The 15352-nt window shown below is 47.8% G+C and overlaps 2 protein-coding genes across 7 annotated transcripts in view; one reads left to right on the top strand and one right to left on the bottom strand.

The window, feature by feature from the left end:
- Window positions 1–13012, top strand: MMP23B (matrix metallopeptidase 23B). Its single transcript, XM_064397203.1, has 8 exons — window positions 1–1035; window positions 5074–5180; window positions 6958–7097; window positions 7330–7497; window positions 8740–8904; window positions 9093–9203; window positions 10004–10130; window positions 10743–13012. The coding sequence occupies exons 1-8, from the start codon at window positions 874–876 to the stop codon at window positions 10915–10917; spliced, it is 1155 nt and encodes a 384-aa protein (XP_064253273.1). The 5' UTR covers window positions 1–873; the 3' UTR covers window positions 10918–13012.
- The window catches only part of LOC135285162 (cyclin-dependent kinase 11B), a 15997-nt gene continuing 13297 nt past the window's right edge, over window positions 12653–15352 (bottom strand). For all 6 annotated transcript variants that reach the window (XM_064397169.1, XM_064397172.1, XM_064397171.1 and 3 more), the window contains 2 exons: window positions 14898–15087; window positions 12653–13426 (listed from right to left, as the gene is read on the bottom strand). In XM_064397169.1, coding sequence (XP_064253239.1) covers window positions 13334–13426; window positions 14898–15087 — 283 coding nt within the window. In that variant the 3' untranslated portion in view covers window positions 12653–13333. The remainder of the gene's footprint in view (window positions 13427–14897; window positions 15088–15352) is intronic.

The following is a 15352-nucleotide window of genomic DNA, read 5'->3' as shown; positions in this document are numbered from 1 at the left end:
AATCTGAGAATTTCTGAGTGAGCTTTTTCAGTTGTCTCTGAAAACCTGAGAATTTCTGAGTGAGCTTTTTCAGTTGTCTGAAAACCTGAGAATTTCTGAGCGAGCTTTTTCAAAAAGCCCTGAATGGATTCGTGCCTGGAGATGCCTCAAAGAACCTCCCAGGCAAACCCCTCCAAGCCTCTTTGGGAGCCAACCCCAGCGTGACACAAAAACACCCCAAGCACACCAGGAACTGCAGCTCCCTGCCCAAGTTTGGGGGAAAAGGGGCTGCTGGTTTTACTTTTGGGGGATTTTATCAGCTCCCTGAGCAGAGAGCCCAGCCTGCTCTCCCAGCATCTCATTTTTCACCCAGGACAGCCCGTGACAAATGAGTGGAGCATCCCCAGTGACACATTCCAAGGGGATGATCCCTTCTGGATTCCTCTTGCTGCCCTCTCCCCTGGTTTTTTTTTTTATTATTTTGAGTTTGTTTTTTTTCATTACATGAAGCTGACAACTGCAGATTTGCCCCGTGCTGCTCACACAGTTAAAAGAAGAGTTCATGTCCACCCCAGCTTGTTTCACTTTGCTGCTGCTCCTGGGCCAGCCCAAATTTCAGCTGCAGTAACACGATCCCACTTGGCAGAGCCTGAGAGAATCTTTGGCACATTGGAAAGAGGCTTAATGTAAAGTCTGCTTTTTTTTTTTTTTAAAAAAAGAAATATCTTTTTTTTTTTTTTAAGGGCTTTTTGAAACTGCCCTGCTTGTGCACAGCTCTGGCAGCAGCTGCAGGGCTGCTCACAAATGTGAGCTCAGGGATCACAAATGCGTGCTGGGCAGGGAATGTCTTGAGAGCCTGTCCCAAAAACCCCTCCAGAACCCCTCCAGGACGGCATGGATCGGGCGGAGCAGCTCTGTGCAGGCAGCAGAGGCTCCCTGGCCCCGGAGCAGAGGAAGAGCAGGGGCTGGAGGACCACGCTGGGGGTTCTGTGTCTGCTCCCTGCGCTGGCCGTGCTGGCAGCTCTGGAATCTCCAGCTGGAATTCAGGACATTCAGGTGAGGAGAAGGGATCTGAGCCTGGGAGGGGACTGGGGGGTCCAGGAGGGCTCTGCCTGGAGGCTGGGATCTAAATATCTTAATAAATGTCTAATTAGATAGATAAATATCTAATCCATGCATAAATATATCTAATAGGTCTAAATAGTTCTGAATAGATAAGCAGATCTTTACAGACCTAAATAGATACAAATAGATCTAAGATAAATACCTAAATAAATGTCTAATTATCTAATCTAAAAAAATAAATATATCTAATAGGTCTGCAGATAAATAGATCTGAATAGATAAATGGATCTAGGTCTGAATAGATAAATAGGTCTGCAGACAGATCTAAACAGACCTGAATAGATACAAATAGATCAAAATAGATCCAAATGGATAAATATCTAAATAGATAAATGTCTGAATATCTAATCTAAATGGAGAAATGGATCCCAATAGATCTAGAGACAAATAGATCTAAGTAGATAAGTATCTAAACAGATAAATATCTAAATAGATAAATGTCTGAATATCTAATCTAAATGGAGAAATGGATCCCAATAGATCTAGAGACAAATAGATCTAAGTAGATAAGTATCTAAACAGATAAATGTCTTCATGTCTAATCTAAATAGATCTGAACAGATCTGTGGACAGATGGATCTCAATAGATAAATGTCTAACTAGAAAAGTCTAATTATCTAATCTAAATATGTAAATAGATCTCAATGGGTCTATAGACAAATGGATCTAAACAGATCTGAATAAGCATCTAAACAGATGAATGTCTATCTAATCTAAATAGACAAATTAATCTCAATAGATCTATAGACAAGTAGATCTAAATAGGTCTAAATAGATAAATATCTAACTAGATTAAAGTCTACATATCTAACTGGATAAGGTTTAAATATCTAATCTGAATATGTAAATAGATCTCAATGGATCTATAGACAAATAGATTTAAACAGATAAATATCTAAACAGATAAATCTCTAAATTGCTCGTCTAAACAGATAAATAGATATAAATAAATCTATAAATAACTCTAAATCGAACAATGGATCTATAAATTAAAAATATCCAAACAGATGAACACCTGTGAGGGCAAGGGAGGAGTTCAGGGCTGCTGGAGCCCCTTTGCCAAGGATCCCAGAGGATAACTGTGCACTTGGGGATCCCAGAGTTGATCACTGTGCACCCCAGGATCCCAGAATTGATCACTGTGCACTTGGGGATCCCAGAGTTGATCACTGTGCACCCCAGGATCCCAGAATTGATCACTGTGCACTTGGGGATCCCAGGGTTGATCACTGTGCACTTGGGGATCCCAGAGTTGATCACTGTGCACCCCAGGATCCCAGAATTGATCACTGTGCACTTGGGGATCCCAGGGTTGATCACTGTGCACTTGGGGATCCCAGAGTTGATCACTGTGCACTTGGGGATCCCAGAGCTGATCACTGTGCACCCCAGGATCCCAGAATTGATCACTGTGCACTTGGGGATCCCAGAGTTGATCACTGTGCACCCCAGGATCCCAGAGTTGATCACTGTGCACTTGGGGATCCCAGAGTTGATCACTGTGCACTTGGGGATCCCAGGATTGATCACTGTGCACTTGGGGATCCCAGAGTTGATCACTGTGCACTTGGGGATCCCAGAGTTGATCACTGTGCACTTGGGGATCCCAGGGTTGATCACTGTGCACCCCAGGATCCCAGAATTGATCACTGTGCACTTGGGGATCCCAGGATTGATCACTGTGCACTTGGGGATCCCAGAGTTGATCACTGTGCACTTGGGGATCCCAGAGTTGATCACTGTGCACCCCAGGATCCCAGAGTTGATCACTGTGCACTTGGGGATCCCAGGGTTGATCACTGTGCACCCCAGGATCCCAGAGTTGATCACTGTGCACTTGGGGATCCCAGGGTTGATCACTGTGCACCCCAGGATCCCAGAGTTGATCACTGTGCACTTGGGGATCCCAGAGCTGATCACTGTGCACCCCAGGATCCCAGAGTTGATCACTGTGCACTTGGGGATCCCAGAGTTGATCACTGTGCACTTGGGGATCCCAGAGTTGATCACTGAGCACTTGGGGATCCCAGAGTTGATCACTGTGCACTTGGGGATCCCAGGGTTGATCACTGTGCACTTGGGGATCCCAGAGTTGATCACTGTGCACCCGGGATCAGGAGGGAGCAGAGCCCGGGGGTTCCCTCGGAGCTGTCCCTGCCCTGGGCTGAAAATCCCGGGGGATTTTCTGCTCTCCCAGCCCTGGATGAGGTGGCACAGCCTGGCCTGGCTGGGCTGGGCTTAGCTGAGCTGAGCTGGGCTGAGCTGATCTGAGCTTCCCTGCCCTCCCTGCCCCTGCTGTGGGGTCCAAGCTGGGCCCTGCAGCTCTCAGCTGCCTCTTTGGGGTCACCCCAAATCCAGGGGGATCCCCAGGAGCTGATCTTCCCTTTCTCCTTAACTTCATTTCAGCCTTTAATTCTATAAAAAAAGAATTTTTGGGGTTTTTGTGTATGTGAGCATCCTGGCCCTGCCCTCATTTGCATGACACGCTCAGGTTATTAATTAACCCTAATTCAGGTGTTGCTGTTTGGCTTGAGGGGAACCGGGAGGGAGAAGGGGGTTAATTACAACAATTACAGCTCAGTGAAGGTCTGAGTGAATCATTCAGGGCAGGGTTGGTGGCCAGTGTCTCACTCCATATATTTATATATATAAAATTTTATATATATGTGTGTGTATATATATATATATATGTATAGATATAGATACCTGTATAAAAATTAAAGATGCCTTTAATTTTTATCTGTGTAAAAATGAAAGATGCCTTTAATTTCTCTCTGTATAAGAATGAGAGGCATCATTTCTTCCACGAGGGAGCTGCAGCCAGCTCCTGCTGCCTCTGGAATGTCAGGCTGGGCCACTGGCCCCGGCTCTTGGCCACTGCCTTGGTGCCTCTGGAGCCCCATTTTCAGTGTTTTAGCCCCAAAAAGGGGGACACAGAGCTGGAATCCTTCCCAAAACCCCACTCTGGGTCCCATTCATTCCCCACCAGGTCCTTAAAGGCTTTTCCAGCTGGAGCCAGACGTGCCACACACAATTCCAGCTCTTGTGCTGGTCCAGGCTTTAAAGGCTCTCCAGGCTTTCCAGGGCTCCTGTTGGCTCTGGGGGCATTTCACAAACAAAGATTTGCCTGTTTTAGTCATTTCTGCAGATTTACATCTGGGGAGTGACAGCCCAGGGAGGAGGAAATGAGAATTTCCAGGCAGAGCTGCAGATCTGCCGTGGCCAGGAGCCTCCTCAGGGCTCTTGCTGCTCTCCAGGAAGGAGAGGGGCAGCTTTGGGATGTTTTGGGATGATGCAGGGCTGCTCTCATCCCTTGGGTACCCCTCAGGCAGAGCCAGAGGTGCCCCCCAGGTTTTTATTCTGGAGGTTTTTATTCTGCACTCTGAAGCCCCTTGGAGCAGAGAATAAAAAGAAAATAAATTGGGATTTATTAAAGAGAATCAATTGGGATTTATTAGAGGCCTTCAAGAGGTGCACCTTGGGCAGTGAAAAACCTCTGAGGGTTGTCAGAAAACTCTGGGTTTTCAGAAACCTCTGAGGGTTTTCAGAAACCTCTGAGGGTTTTCAGAAGCCTCTGGGTCTTCACAAACCTCTGGGTTTCCAGCCCAGGATGGTCACAGGTTTTTCACACAATTAAAGTTTGGTCCATTTACATATCAGGGGTTAATCCTCCAATTACAGCTTCAGGTGCTGAAGTCATTTACCTCAATTCTCCCCCTGAAATTTCATTTTATTTATGCTTTTCAGGGCCTGAGGCTGTGGGGTGTGCTTGGATCTCAGGCCTGGAGGGATTTTTGTGTGTGCCAAAATGTGAAAACACTGACCAACACTTTAATGTGGACTTCACAGTTATTCATTAATGCAGCATCTGAGAATACAGGCTAAATAAACACAAAAGCTCAACATAAAAGCTAAATGTCAAGGCACCAGCTGCCCTGGAGTGTCTCCATGTCCTGTTTTGTCTTGAAGGGAGCCGTGCCAGGCTCAGCTGTGCCCAGCCCTGCCCCTGCCCGGCCCAGGCGTTACACCATCACCCCCGGCCACCTCAAGTGGGACCACTTCAACCTCACCTACAAGTAAGGCCTGCAAGCAGCCCCAAAACTCCTCCTGGGGCTGCATTCTGCTGCTCTGTACACTGGTTTTTGGGTCTTGGCTTTTGGCAGGGCAGGGAGAGCTGCTGGTGCCACTGCAAAATAGGAATATTTTGGTAAATGCTGGAGTGAGACTGTTCAGGGCACAGCCAGGCTGCCCTCCTCAGGAGGTGCTGACTGAGGGTTAATTCTCTTTATTCTGGTGGGTTTTTAGGAGTTCTGTATGAGCCTCAGTCAGCACTGAGGGAAGTCACAGGGTAGTCACTGGTAAATTTGAATTTGCCCTCTCAGGTTTCCCTGTTGAAAGGTGGACTCAGGATTTCTGTGATTTCAGGGCTCTTAGCAAGGCACAATAACCCCTCTTAGTGGGAGCAGCTGAGCACTTGAGTCAAGCCCTAAACTTCTGAATATTGTTCCACAAGTCAATGGGAGCATTCCCAAATTTTTAATGCAGGAATTTTTCAAAGCTGAGCCCTCCCTTCAGCAAAAATACTGAGTTTGCTGATGTTGTGCTGCTTAGTGTGGGATTTTAGCCACCTCCCTTGATTTCTCCCTGACAAATAAACACTAAAAGCCCTTGCTGACAGCTCTGAGGGAGGCTCTGCTCCTTCCTTGCTGCTCACCCCAAACTGGCTCAGCCCTGTGAGAGCCTTCAGTGCCCAGGCTTGCCCTGAGCAAAGCCTGGCTTGACCCAAACCTTCTGCTCCCTTTAGGATGTGCTGGGACCAGGGGAGGACAGAATCAGCATAGCTAAAAAACAGCCCGAGGGGATAGAGAATGTCTGGTCCCAGTTTCTGCACTTGAGGCAATTCCCTGAGGGCAGATCTTCCCGTGGGAGCAGGTAAGTTCCTGGGAGCCTTCTGTGCAATTCCAGGCCCAAACAGGAGCAATCTGGGCATTTCCATCAGCTGCAGCCCCTGCAGTCCCATCCTTGTTTTCCTCTCTCCAGCCCACGGGGTTTGTGCTCCTGGGCTGAGATTTGGGTCATTTGTCCTTGGTGCCCAGCTGGAGCAGGAATTGTTTTGTCTCCCTGCTCTGTGCACAGAGCTCACCATCCCATAATATGAACCCAGACCCACACACTAAAGCAGCTCAGAATGTGAAAAACAGAAAAACTAATCCTGAGATATCAGCACAGAATCTGGAAAAGAGAAAAGCTAAAAACTGAGGTATCAGTACAGAACCTGAAAAGTAGAAAAGCTAAACCTGAGGCATCAGTACAGAATCTGGAAAATAGAAAAGCCAAAACCTGAGGTGTCAGTACAGAGTCTGAAAAATAGAAAAGTTAAACCTGAGGAATCAGTACAGAATCTGGAACATAGAAAAGCTAAAAACTGAAATATCAGCACAGAATCTGGAAAATAGAAAAGCCAAAACCTGAGGAATCAGTACAGAACCTGAAAAATAGAAAAGCTAAAACCTGAAATATCAGTACAGAATCTGGAAAATAGAAAAATTAAATCTGAGTAATCAGCACAGAATCTGGAAAATAGAAAAGCTAAAAACTGAGGTATCAGTCCAGAACCTGGAAAAAAAAAAAAGTTAAATCTGAGGCATCAGTACAGAATCTGGAAAATAGAAGAGTTAAACCTGAGGTGTCAGTACCAAATCTGAAAAGTAGAAAAGCCAAAACCTGAGATATCAGTACAGAATCTGGAAAATAGAAAAGCTAAACCTGAGCTATCAGCACAGAATCTGGAGAACAGAAAAGCCAAGGCCTGGTGGGTGAGGAGGACGTTGCTGACGCGCTGTGTCCCTGCAGGATCCTGTCCTTCCCCAGGAACCTGCTGAGCGCCAGGGCCACGCGCCGCGGGCTGGCGGCCGCGTTCCGCATGTGGAGCGAGGTGTCCCCGTTCAGCTTCAGGGAGGTGCCCAGGCACCTCCCCAGCGACCTCACCATCGGTGAGTGCCCCACAGGGCCAGGGAGCTGTGGGGAGGGGGTTCCAGCAATTCCAGGGTGTCATGGGGGATCTGGGGGGCAGGAGAGCTCTCCTGTGCTGGGCGGACTCCTGGATGGGGTTTGGCAAAGGAAAAGTGGTTTTGTCTGCTCAAGGAAACATTAATGTCACCATTAACACTTCCTGTGAAGCTTCAGGCATTTGGATAACCCTCAAAACTGCTGCTTTTGCCCCAGGTTTCTATTCCATCAACCACACAGACTGCCTGGAGTCCCTGACCCACCACTGCTTCGACGGCACCACGGGCGAGCTGGCCCACGCCTTCTTCCCACCCCACGGGGAAATCCACTTTGATGACCACGAGTACTGGATCCTGGGCAACACCAGGTTCAGCTGGAAGAAAGGTGAGCACGGGGAATGGCTGGGGTTAGGTTTCAGTCTGGGATTTGGCTGAGCTGGGAAAGGGACAACAGAAACGGTTGGGGTTTTGTTGTGGGGTTGGAAGTTGTTGTTCCACCCAGCTGTGTGGTGGCAGGGCCATTTCTTGCTGGAATTATTGGGATTATTGGATAGTTCAGCACATCCTTCAGTTGAAATCCACGTGCTGGATGCTGCCAAGAGGCTTGGGTTGGACTGCAGGCTGTGGAGGTCAAACAAGAGCCTCTTTCAGCCTGGAACCTTCCCAAGCCCCCTTCTTCAGCTCAGGGCTGTGGGAGCAGAGGGCAGGAGGCTGAGGAGGGTCAGGGTAGCTCTGGGTCAAACATTGCTGCTCTCCTGGAGCCTGGCACTGCTCTGGGTCCTGCTGCTGGGAAGTGGAAGCACATGGAAATTATTGGCTGGATTTGGGCCCAAGGAGACACAGAGATGAACCTGGGGCAGCTTTGCCTTATGGAGACTGAACTGGAACAGAGACTGGACAGAGCTACAGAATAAAGCAGGGATTTATGAAAAGGATCTCCTCCATGGATCCACCTTGGGCAGCACAAGAGCCCAGCCAGGGCTGCACCCAAGGTGAACCAGAATGGTCCCAAAATGAACCCAAGGTGAACCAAAATGGTCCCAAAATAAACCCAGGATGAACCAAAATGGTCCCAAAATGCTCACGGGGTCTCTCCCTGGGCTCAGCCCTGCTCCATTTGCAGGTTGCAGTTCATTGTCCAATTCCAGCTGCAGCCCTGCAGTCCCATCCTTGTTTTCCTCTCTCCAGCCCACGGGGTTTGTGCTCCTGGGCTGAGATTTGGGTCATTTGTCCTTGGTGCCCAGCTGGAGCAGGAATTGTTTTGTCTCCCTGCTCTGTGCACAGAGCTCACCATCCCCTGATTTGAACCCAGACCCACACACTAAAGCAGCACAGAATGTGGAAAATGTAAAAACTAAAACCTGAGGTGTCAGCACAGAATCTGGAAAATAGAAAAGCCAAAACCTGAGGCATCAGCACAGAATGTGAAAAATAGAAAAGCCAAAACCTGAGGTGTCAGTACAGAATCTGAAAAATAACAAAGTTAAAACTTGAGGAATCAGCGCGGAATCTGAAACATAGAAAATCCAACACCCGAGGCACCAAACCCCTTGCTGGGGTTTCACCCCAGGAGGAGTGCTGCTAAAGCAGAGCCGTGGGCCCAGTCCCAGCTGGTTTCTCTCCCCAGGAGTGTGGCTGACAGACCTGGTGCACGTGGCTGCCCACGAGATCGGGCACGCCCTGGGCCTCATGCACTCGCTGAACCCCAACGCGCTCATGCACATCAACGCCACCCTGACGGGCAAGAAGAGCATTTCCCAGGACGAGGTGTGGGGAATCCACAGGCTCTACGGTGAGAGGGGGCTCGGGCTCTGCAGGCTCTGCCTCAGCTGCAGGCTCTGGAGCAGTCGTGGGGTCCATCCTCACCTCTCCTGCTTTGGGGCGTTCCCCGTCCCAGCTCCACGCTCTTCCTTCTGACTTTTCCTGCCTCGGGCTGGTTGCTGAGTGTCCCCAGCCCCTCTAACAGCTCCTGTGTTGCAGGCTGCAAGGACAGGTTGTTGGTGTGCCCCTCGTGGGCCAGGAAAGGTTTCTGTGAGAAGCGCAGGAAGCTGATGAAGAAGCACTGCCCGTCCAGCTGCGACTTCTGCTACGGTACCGGGGCTCCTCTGGGGCTGGGGGCTGCTCTGGGAGGGGAAAGGAGCCTGGGACAGGCAGGGTCCTCATTTCACACCAGGGAGCAGAGACACAGCTGATCCAGCTCCCAGCAGAGGGGTGGTTTGTGCAGAGGGTGCAGATCCAGGCCTGGAACGAGGAATAATTCAGCATTACTTCAACATAGTTCAACATGAAATTGCTGTCTGGAATTTAATTCCTGTCTTTAGCTGAGCCAGGGAGTGTCAAGGCAGGGAGAGGGGCTGCAGAGCAAGGATGGGGCAGGAACAGAACACAAACATCTCCAGCACAGCTGGACTGGAGCTGCTCCCAGGACAGGACAGAAAGGTGATTAATCACGGGATGTTAATCACCTTCTCCAGCCTCAGGTGAGGCAGGGCAAGCTGCTGCAGCTGTGGCAGATAAACTGAGTTCAGATGAAAACTGCTGTCCTTGGAATGTCCTGGATAACCAGTGCCTCTTCAGCACAGAGGGGTTTTGGGTCACATTAATGAAATGTGTAATTAGATAATTACAAACCCAGACATTCCACAGGCTTTGCACACACTGGACTGGTCACGTCCTCTTCCACAGCTGTGAAAGGGACAAATTGATTTTTATCACCACAAAATTTTCACCTTTGCACATCAATCACGTTCTTTGTCCATCCAAGAATTGCTCAGGAAGAGGAGGCACTTTCTCACAAAATCATTATTTAAGGAGCCTTAAATGTATTAATTCAAGTGTTTTGGGGTGAAAAATCTCCTTCACTGCTGCCATTTCCTCCTCTCCCTGCACAGAATTCCCATTTCCAACGGTGCCCCCCACTCTGCCCCCACCAAGGACCAAAACCAAGACAGTTTCTGAGGGCAGGAACGTCACCTTCCGCTGCGGGCAGAAAATCATCCACAAAAAAGGCAAAGTGCAGTAAGTGCTCTGCTCATCCAGGCCTTGGGAACCCCCCGTGCCAAAATCCACCAGGAAGAATGACAAAAACAGGATAAAGAAGGATGGGGTTTATAATCTGGAGCTCAAAAAGGATGAAATCCAATTTTATATATAGCACAAAGCTAATTCCTATTATCAGGCCAAATGCCCTGGCTTGAATATTTATATTCTTTATATTCTTCAAAATAGTTATTAAATATTTCTATTTTTTAATATATTTTTATAATTTTTAATATTTTTATAATTTTCTATTTTAAAAAAAGTATTTATATTCTGAAAAAAACCCGTAAAATTTAAATTTACCCTTTCAGGTTTTAATGAATTGGCTGTTACTGAAGTATGAACAGGTTCTGGATGTATCTAAAATTTAGGTTGGCTCAAATCCATGAGTTGGTTTAGACTTGAGGACCCAAATTCCCCTCAACTTTCAAACTCCAAAATGATTCATGATTATGCCCTGATTATCCACCTGAAATAAAGAGTAAAACTCAAATTTGTTTGGCAAAGTCTCTGCTCAACACTTATTCAGCAAAATTTATTAGTAGAAATAACTAATATTGAGTTTAACTTCCATTCTTTTTCTTCTGGCAGCTGGTACAAAGACAAGGAACTTCTGGAATATTCCTATCCAGGGTATTTATCCCTAAATGAAGATCACATGAGCATCATTGCAAATGCAATTAATGAAGGAACTTACACTTGCATAGTGAAGAAAAAAGAAAGAATCCTGACTACTTATTCCTGGAGAATCAGACTGAAGCACTGAGCCAGCCTGGATTCAGCTCCTGCTCCTGTTTCCAGCTGTTTCTTTGGCATTTTAGATTTAATTTCCAGTAGTGCAACTGAATTCTCCAGCAGCTGCTTTGGTTCTTTGGGATAAAGACTCTGGGACTGCTTACTGGAATGTCAAGCTCCTCCAGATTCCTTTGAGTGATAAAGAATTGATCAACTATTTGCTGTACAGAGAATTAAAAACCTTTTTTTTTTGTAAGAAAAGTGTCATGTGGAGCTGTGTGAACTGCTGCAAAGCAGGAGCAGACTCTGCCCCAGCCCCTGGGCCAGAGGGGTGGCAGGAAAAGGACAAATTCAACACTCTGAGTGTTATTTTACATCATATTTACAGTCATATTTTACATCCTGCAATAGAAGAAATTCCACTGCTAGGCCTTAATTCACCTTTCTTTCACTTGTCAGGAGGATGAGGCTCACACAAACCCTGTTTTGCTCCTCACTCCAGCATGTTCAAGGAGCCACAGAACAGCTCTTCCCCCCAGGTTTCCTGTGGTTTGAGGGTTTTCCTCTTATCCCAGGAGGGATTTAGTGCTCAGAGCTGGTCCTTGAGGGGTCTGAGCTGCATAATTTGCTAATTAAGAGGTCTGCACTGCTCAGTTTGGCAATTAAGGGGTCTGAGCTGCTCAGAGTTTGGTCCTTGAGGGCTCTGAGCTGCTCTTTTTGGTAATTAAGGGGTCGAGATGCTCAGTTTGGTCCTGAAATGCTCAGTTTGGTTCTTGGGGGATCTGAGCTGCTCAGTTTGGTTCTTGGGGGATCTGAGCTGCTCAGTTTGGTAATTAAGGGGTCTGAGCTGCTCAGTTTGGTTCTTGAGGGCTCTGAGCTGCTCAGTTTGGTAATTAAGGGGTCTGAGCTGCTCAGTTTGGTTCTTGAGGGCTCTGAGCTGCTCAGTTTGGTAATTAAGGATTCTGCACTGCTCCATTTGGTCCTTCAGGGGTCTGCACTGCTCAGTTTTGTAATTAAGGATTCTGCACTGCTCAGTTTGGTAATTAAGGATTCTGCACTGCTCATTTTGGTAATTAAGGGTCTGCACTGCTCATTTTGGTAATCAAGGGTCTGCACTGCTCACAGTTTGGTCCATGAGGGCTCTGAGCCTTGCCCCTGCAGCAAGGAGGTGATTTCCCCCCCGAGGATGAGGTGGGAGTGCCCCATCCAGCTGCAGAGGAGTGGCTGGCAAAGCTGGAACAATTCCCTGTCCTGGCCCAACTCTGCACTGGGGTCATGCTGCAGTCCTGCACAGCTTCCCTCTGCCTTCCTGGGGAAGCTTCTGGAAGCAGGAATGTTCAGCTGTTTCTCCCTGAGGCTGAGGGGAACAGGGAGTTTTGTCTTCTCCACAGGAAAACACCCAGACTGCTTTCCCAGCTCACCACAACTGCAGCACAGCCACATTCCAGCCCCACAGCAAAACTCCCCAAAATGGACTGAAACTGAGAAAAATGTTTAGGGTTGGAGTTAATCCCTTACTGGCCTGGTGCCCAGCTGTGGTTGCAGGAAAATGTGGTGTTTTCCAGATCTCCCTGTTCCCAAAACAAAGTGACAGCTTCACAAATCAGGGGCTCCAGAGGATGAGATTCCAACATGATTCCTCCTCTCCTCTCTCCCCAGAAAGGACTGGAATGTGGCCTTGCACAACCACTAAAAGCTGAGTTCTTCTCTGCATGGAAAAAGGGCATATATGAAAAAAAACAAAACCAAACAACTTTGACAGAAAATAAAGTTTCAAGTCTCCATATTAAATCTTTTTGATTTATAAAACAATAGAGTAATTTGTTTTGCAGTGTAAATACATTTACAGAACAAAAGAAAAAATCTGGTCAGGGAGTATCAAACCCAGCCCAGCTCTCTCCAAGGTAACAGGATACAAATCTCATCATTGTCATTTTTCTTTTTGCCCCAAATATATTCAGACACAAACCATTTACTCACTTAAAATAAAAAATAAACTCTCTTTACTGTCACCAACATCCCACTGTGCTGCATGTGAAGCAATGAAATCCTTCACTCTATTAAACAATTGAAAATGTATTTTAATTCTACAAATTTACAAGAAAAAAAAAACAAACCAAAACAAACTCAACAACAAAAAAACCCTAAAAATAAACCAGAAACTGTTCCAGGACTTTATTTCAAGTTGTCCTTTGCCACAGTTTGTGATGATCCTGGGGTTTTCAGGTAACTCCAGTCCTCTAATGGAATGCAGCAGTTAAACTCCACATTGATTTATAAAACAAGAGCCTTGGAATCTGTGATCATCTTTGAGTTTTTTCACAGGGAAAAACATCTGGTGCCCCTGACAGAGAACAGAACTGGGGCACTCAAATCCACTCACATGAATGGTGCTTTTTTTTTTTTGCTTTTAGGGTTTTTTTCCACCCTCCTTTTCCATGTTGAGTTCAAAACTTGAGGCTGAAGCCAGGTCCTGCAGCTGATGCTCCTTGGTTTGTGGTGGTCAGATGGAAACCTGTGTCCTTCAGGTCATCATCACCCTGTGAAAACCAAGCACAGGGCACTGATCAGGGGCTGGGCAGCTGCATTTACCCCCCAAAAATCTCAACAACAAAAATAAATCATCTCAAGATGAGAAACAAATGTTTGATTTAGTGGCATCACAGTTAAGGTTATTAATAATTTTTACATATTGCTATTTCAAAATTTGCCATTGCTAAAAGCAGTTTGAGTGTTCCTAGTTCCTGTGTCCACTTTTGATGCATGAGAAAGAAAAAAATGAGAAAGAAAAACATGGGCTTTCCCTGACAGTCTGGGGGAATCTCAGGATCCCAAGCAAAGCCCAGCCCAGGGGAGGCTCTGGAGCTGTGCCACACTCACAGCACTGACTTTGGGAAGGGAAGCTGGACTTTCTTTGCCAGTGAGGATCCCAGCAAAGCCCAGCCCAGCTGAAGCTCTGGAGCTGTGCCACACTCACACTGATTTTGGGAAGGAAAGCTGGACTTTCTCTGGGCTTTGGGAAGGAAAACTGGACCTTCCCTGCCAGTCCAGGTGAAATCTCAGGATCCCAAGCAAAGCCCAGCCCAGAGGAGGCTCTGGAGCTGTGCCACACTCACACTGAGTTTGAGAAGGAAAGCTGGACTTTCCCTGCCAGTCTAAGGTGAATCTCAGGATTCCAACCAAATCCCAGCCCCAGGGGAGGCTCTGGAGCTGTGCCACACTCACCAGCACTGACTTTGGGAAGGAAAGCTGGACTCTGCCTGGGCTTTGGGAAGGAAAACTGGACCTTCCCTGCCAGTCTGGGGGAATCTCAGGATCCCTATCAAATCCCAGCCCCAGGGGAGGCTCTGGAGCTGTGCCACACTCACAGCACTGACTTTGGGAAGCAAAGCTGGACTCTGCCTGGGCTTTGGGAAGGGAAGCTGAGACTTTCCCTGCCAGTGAGGATCCCAACCAAATCCCAGCCCCAGGGGAGGCTCTGGACTGTGCCACACTCACAGCACTGAGTTTGGGAAGGAAAGCTGGACTCTCCCTGCCAGTCTAAGGTGAATCTCAGGATCCCAGCCCCACGGGAGGCTCTGGAGCTGTGCCCAACTCACACTGACTTTGGGAAGGGAAGCTGAATTCTCTTCTGGGCTTTGGGAAGAAAGCTGGACTCTGCCTGAGCTTTGGGAAGGAAGGCTGGACTCTCCCTGCCAGTCTAAGGTGACTCTCAGGATCCCAGCCCAGGGGAGGCTCTGGACTGTGCCACACTCACAGCACTGACTTTGGGAAGGGAAGCTGGACTCTCCCTGCCAGTCTAAGGTGAAATCTCAGGATCCCAACCAAAACCCAGCCCAGGGGAGGCTCTGGAGCTGTGCCACACTCACAGCACTGACTTTGTGAAGGAAAGCTGGACTCTGCCTGGGCTTTGGGAAGCAAAGCTGGACTCTCCCTGCCAGCCTAAGGTGAATCTCAGGATCCCTATCAAATCCCAGCCCCAGGGGAGGCTCTGGACTGTGCCACACTCACCAGCTGGCTGTAGCCCAGCCCTCCCTCGGGGGGCCGGGGGCTGGTGCCCCTCTTGACCCTCTGCTGCTCGCTCTTGGCTGGCCAGGTGGGGAACATGGAGGGGTCGATGGGCAGCGGGGTCTCCCGGAAGTACTCGTGCTTCAGCCCGTCCTCGGCCGTGATCCGCCGCGCCGGGTAGTACGTCAGGAAGCTGCCAAGAGCAGGGAAAAAAGGGAGATTTTAGCCCCCAAAATGGTGAATTGTTCAGGAACGAGGCTGAGGGGTTTGTGGTGCTTAACAGAATTCTGGCACTGGGTATTGGGGGTGATTCTGGTACCGGTGTTGGGTGGAATTCTTTAATTTGGTGAAATTACGTGAGTAGGATTGGGTATAATTCTGTTACTTTGGAGTAATTTTATTGCTGGGTATTGGGTATAATTCTATTCATTTGGTATTATTTTATTACTGAACATTTT

This window comes from Passer domesticus, chromosome 22, assembly GCF_036417665.1.
Source record: "Passer domesticus isolate bPasDom1 chromosome 22, bPasDom1.hap1, whole genome shotgun sequence".
Lineage (NCBI taxonomy): Eukaryota > Metazoa > Chordata > Aves > Passeriformes > Passeridae > Passer > Passer domesticus.
Note: the sequence above shows the minus strand (reverse complement) of the source record. Positions and strands in the feature narration are given on the sequence as shown.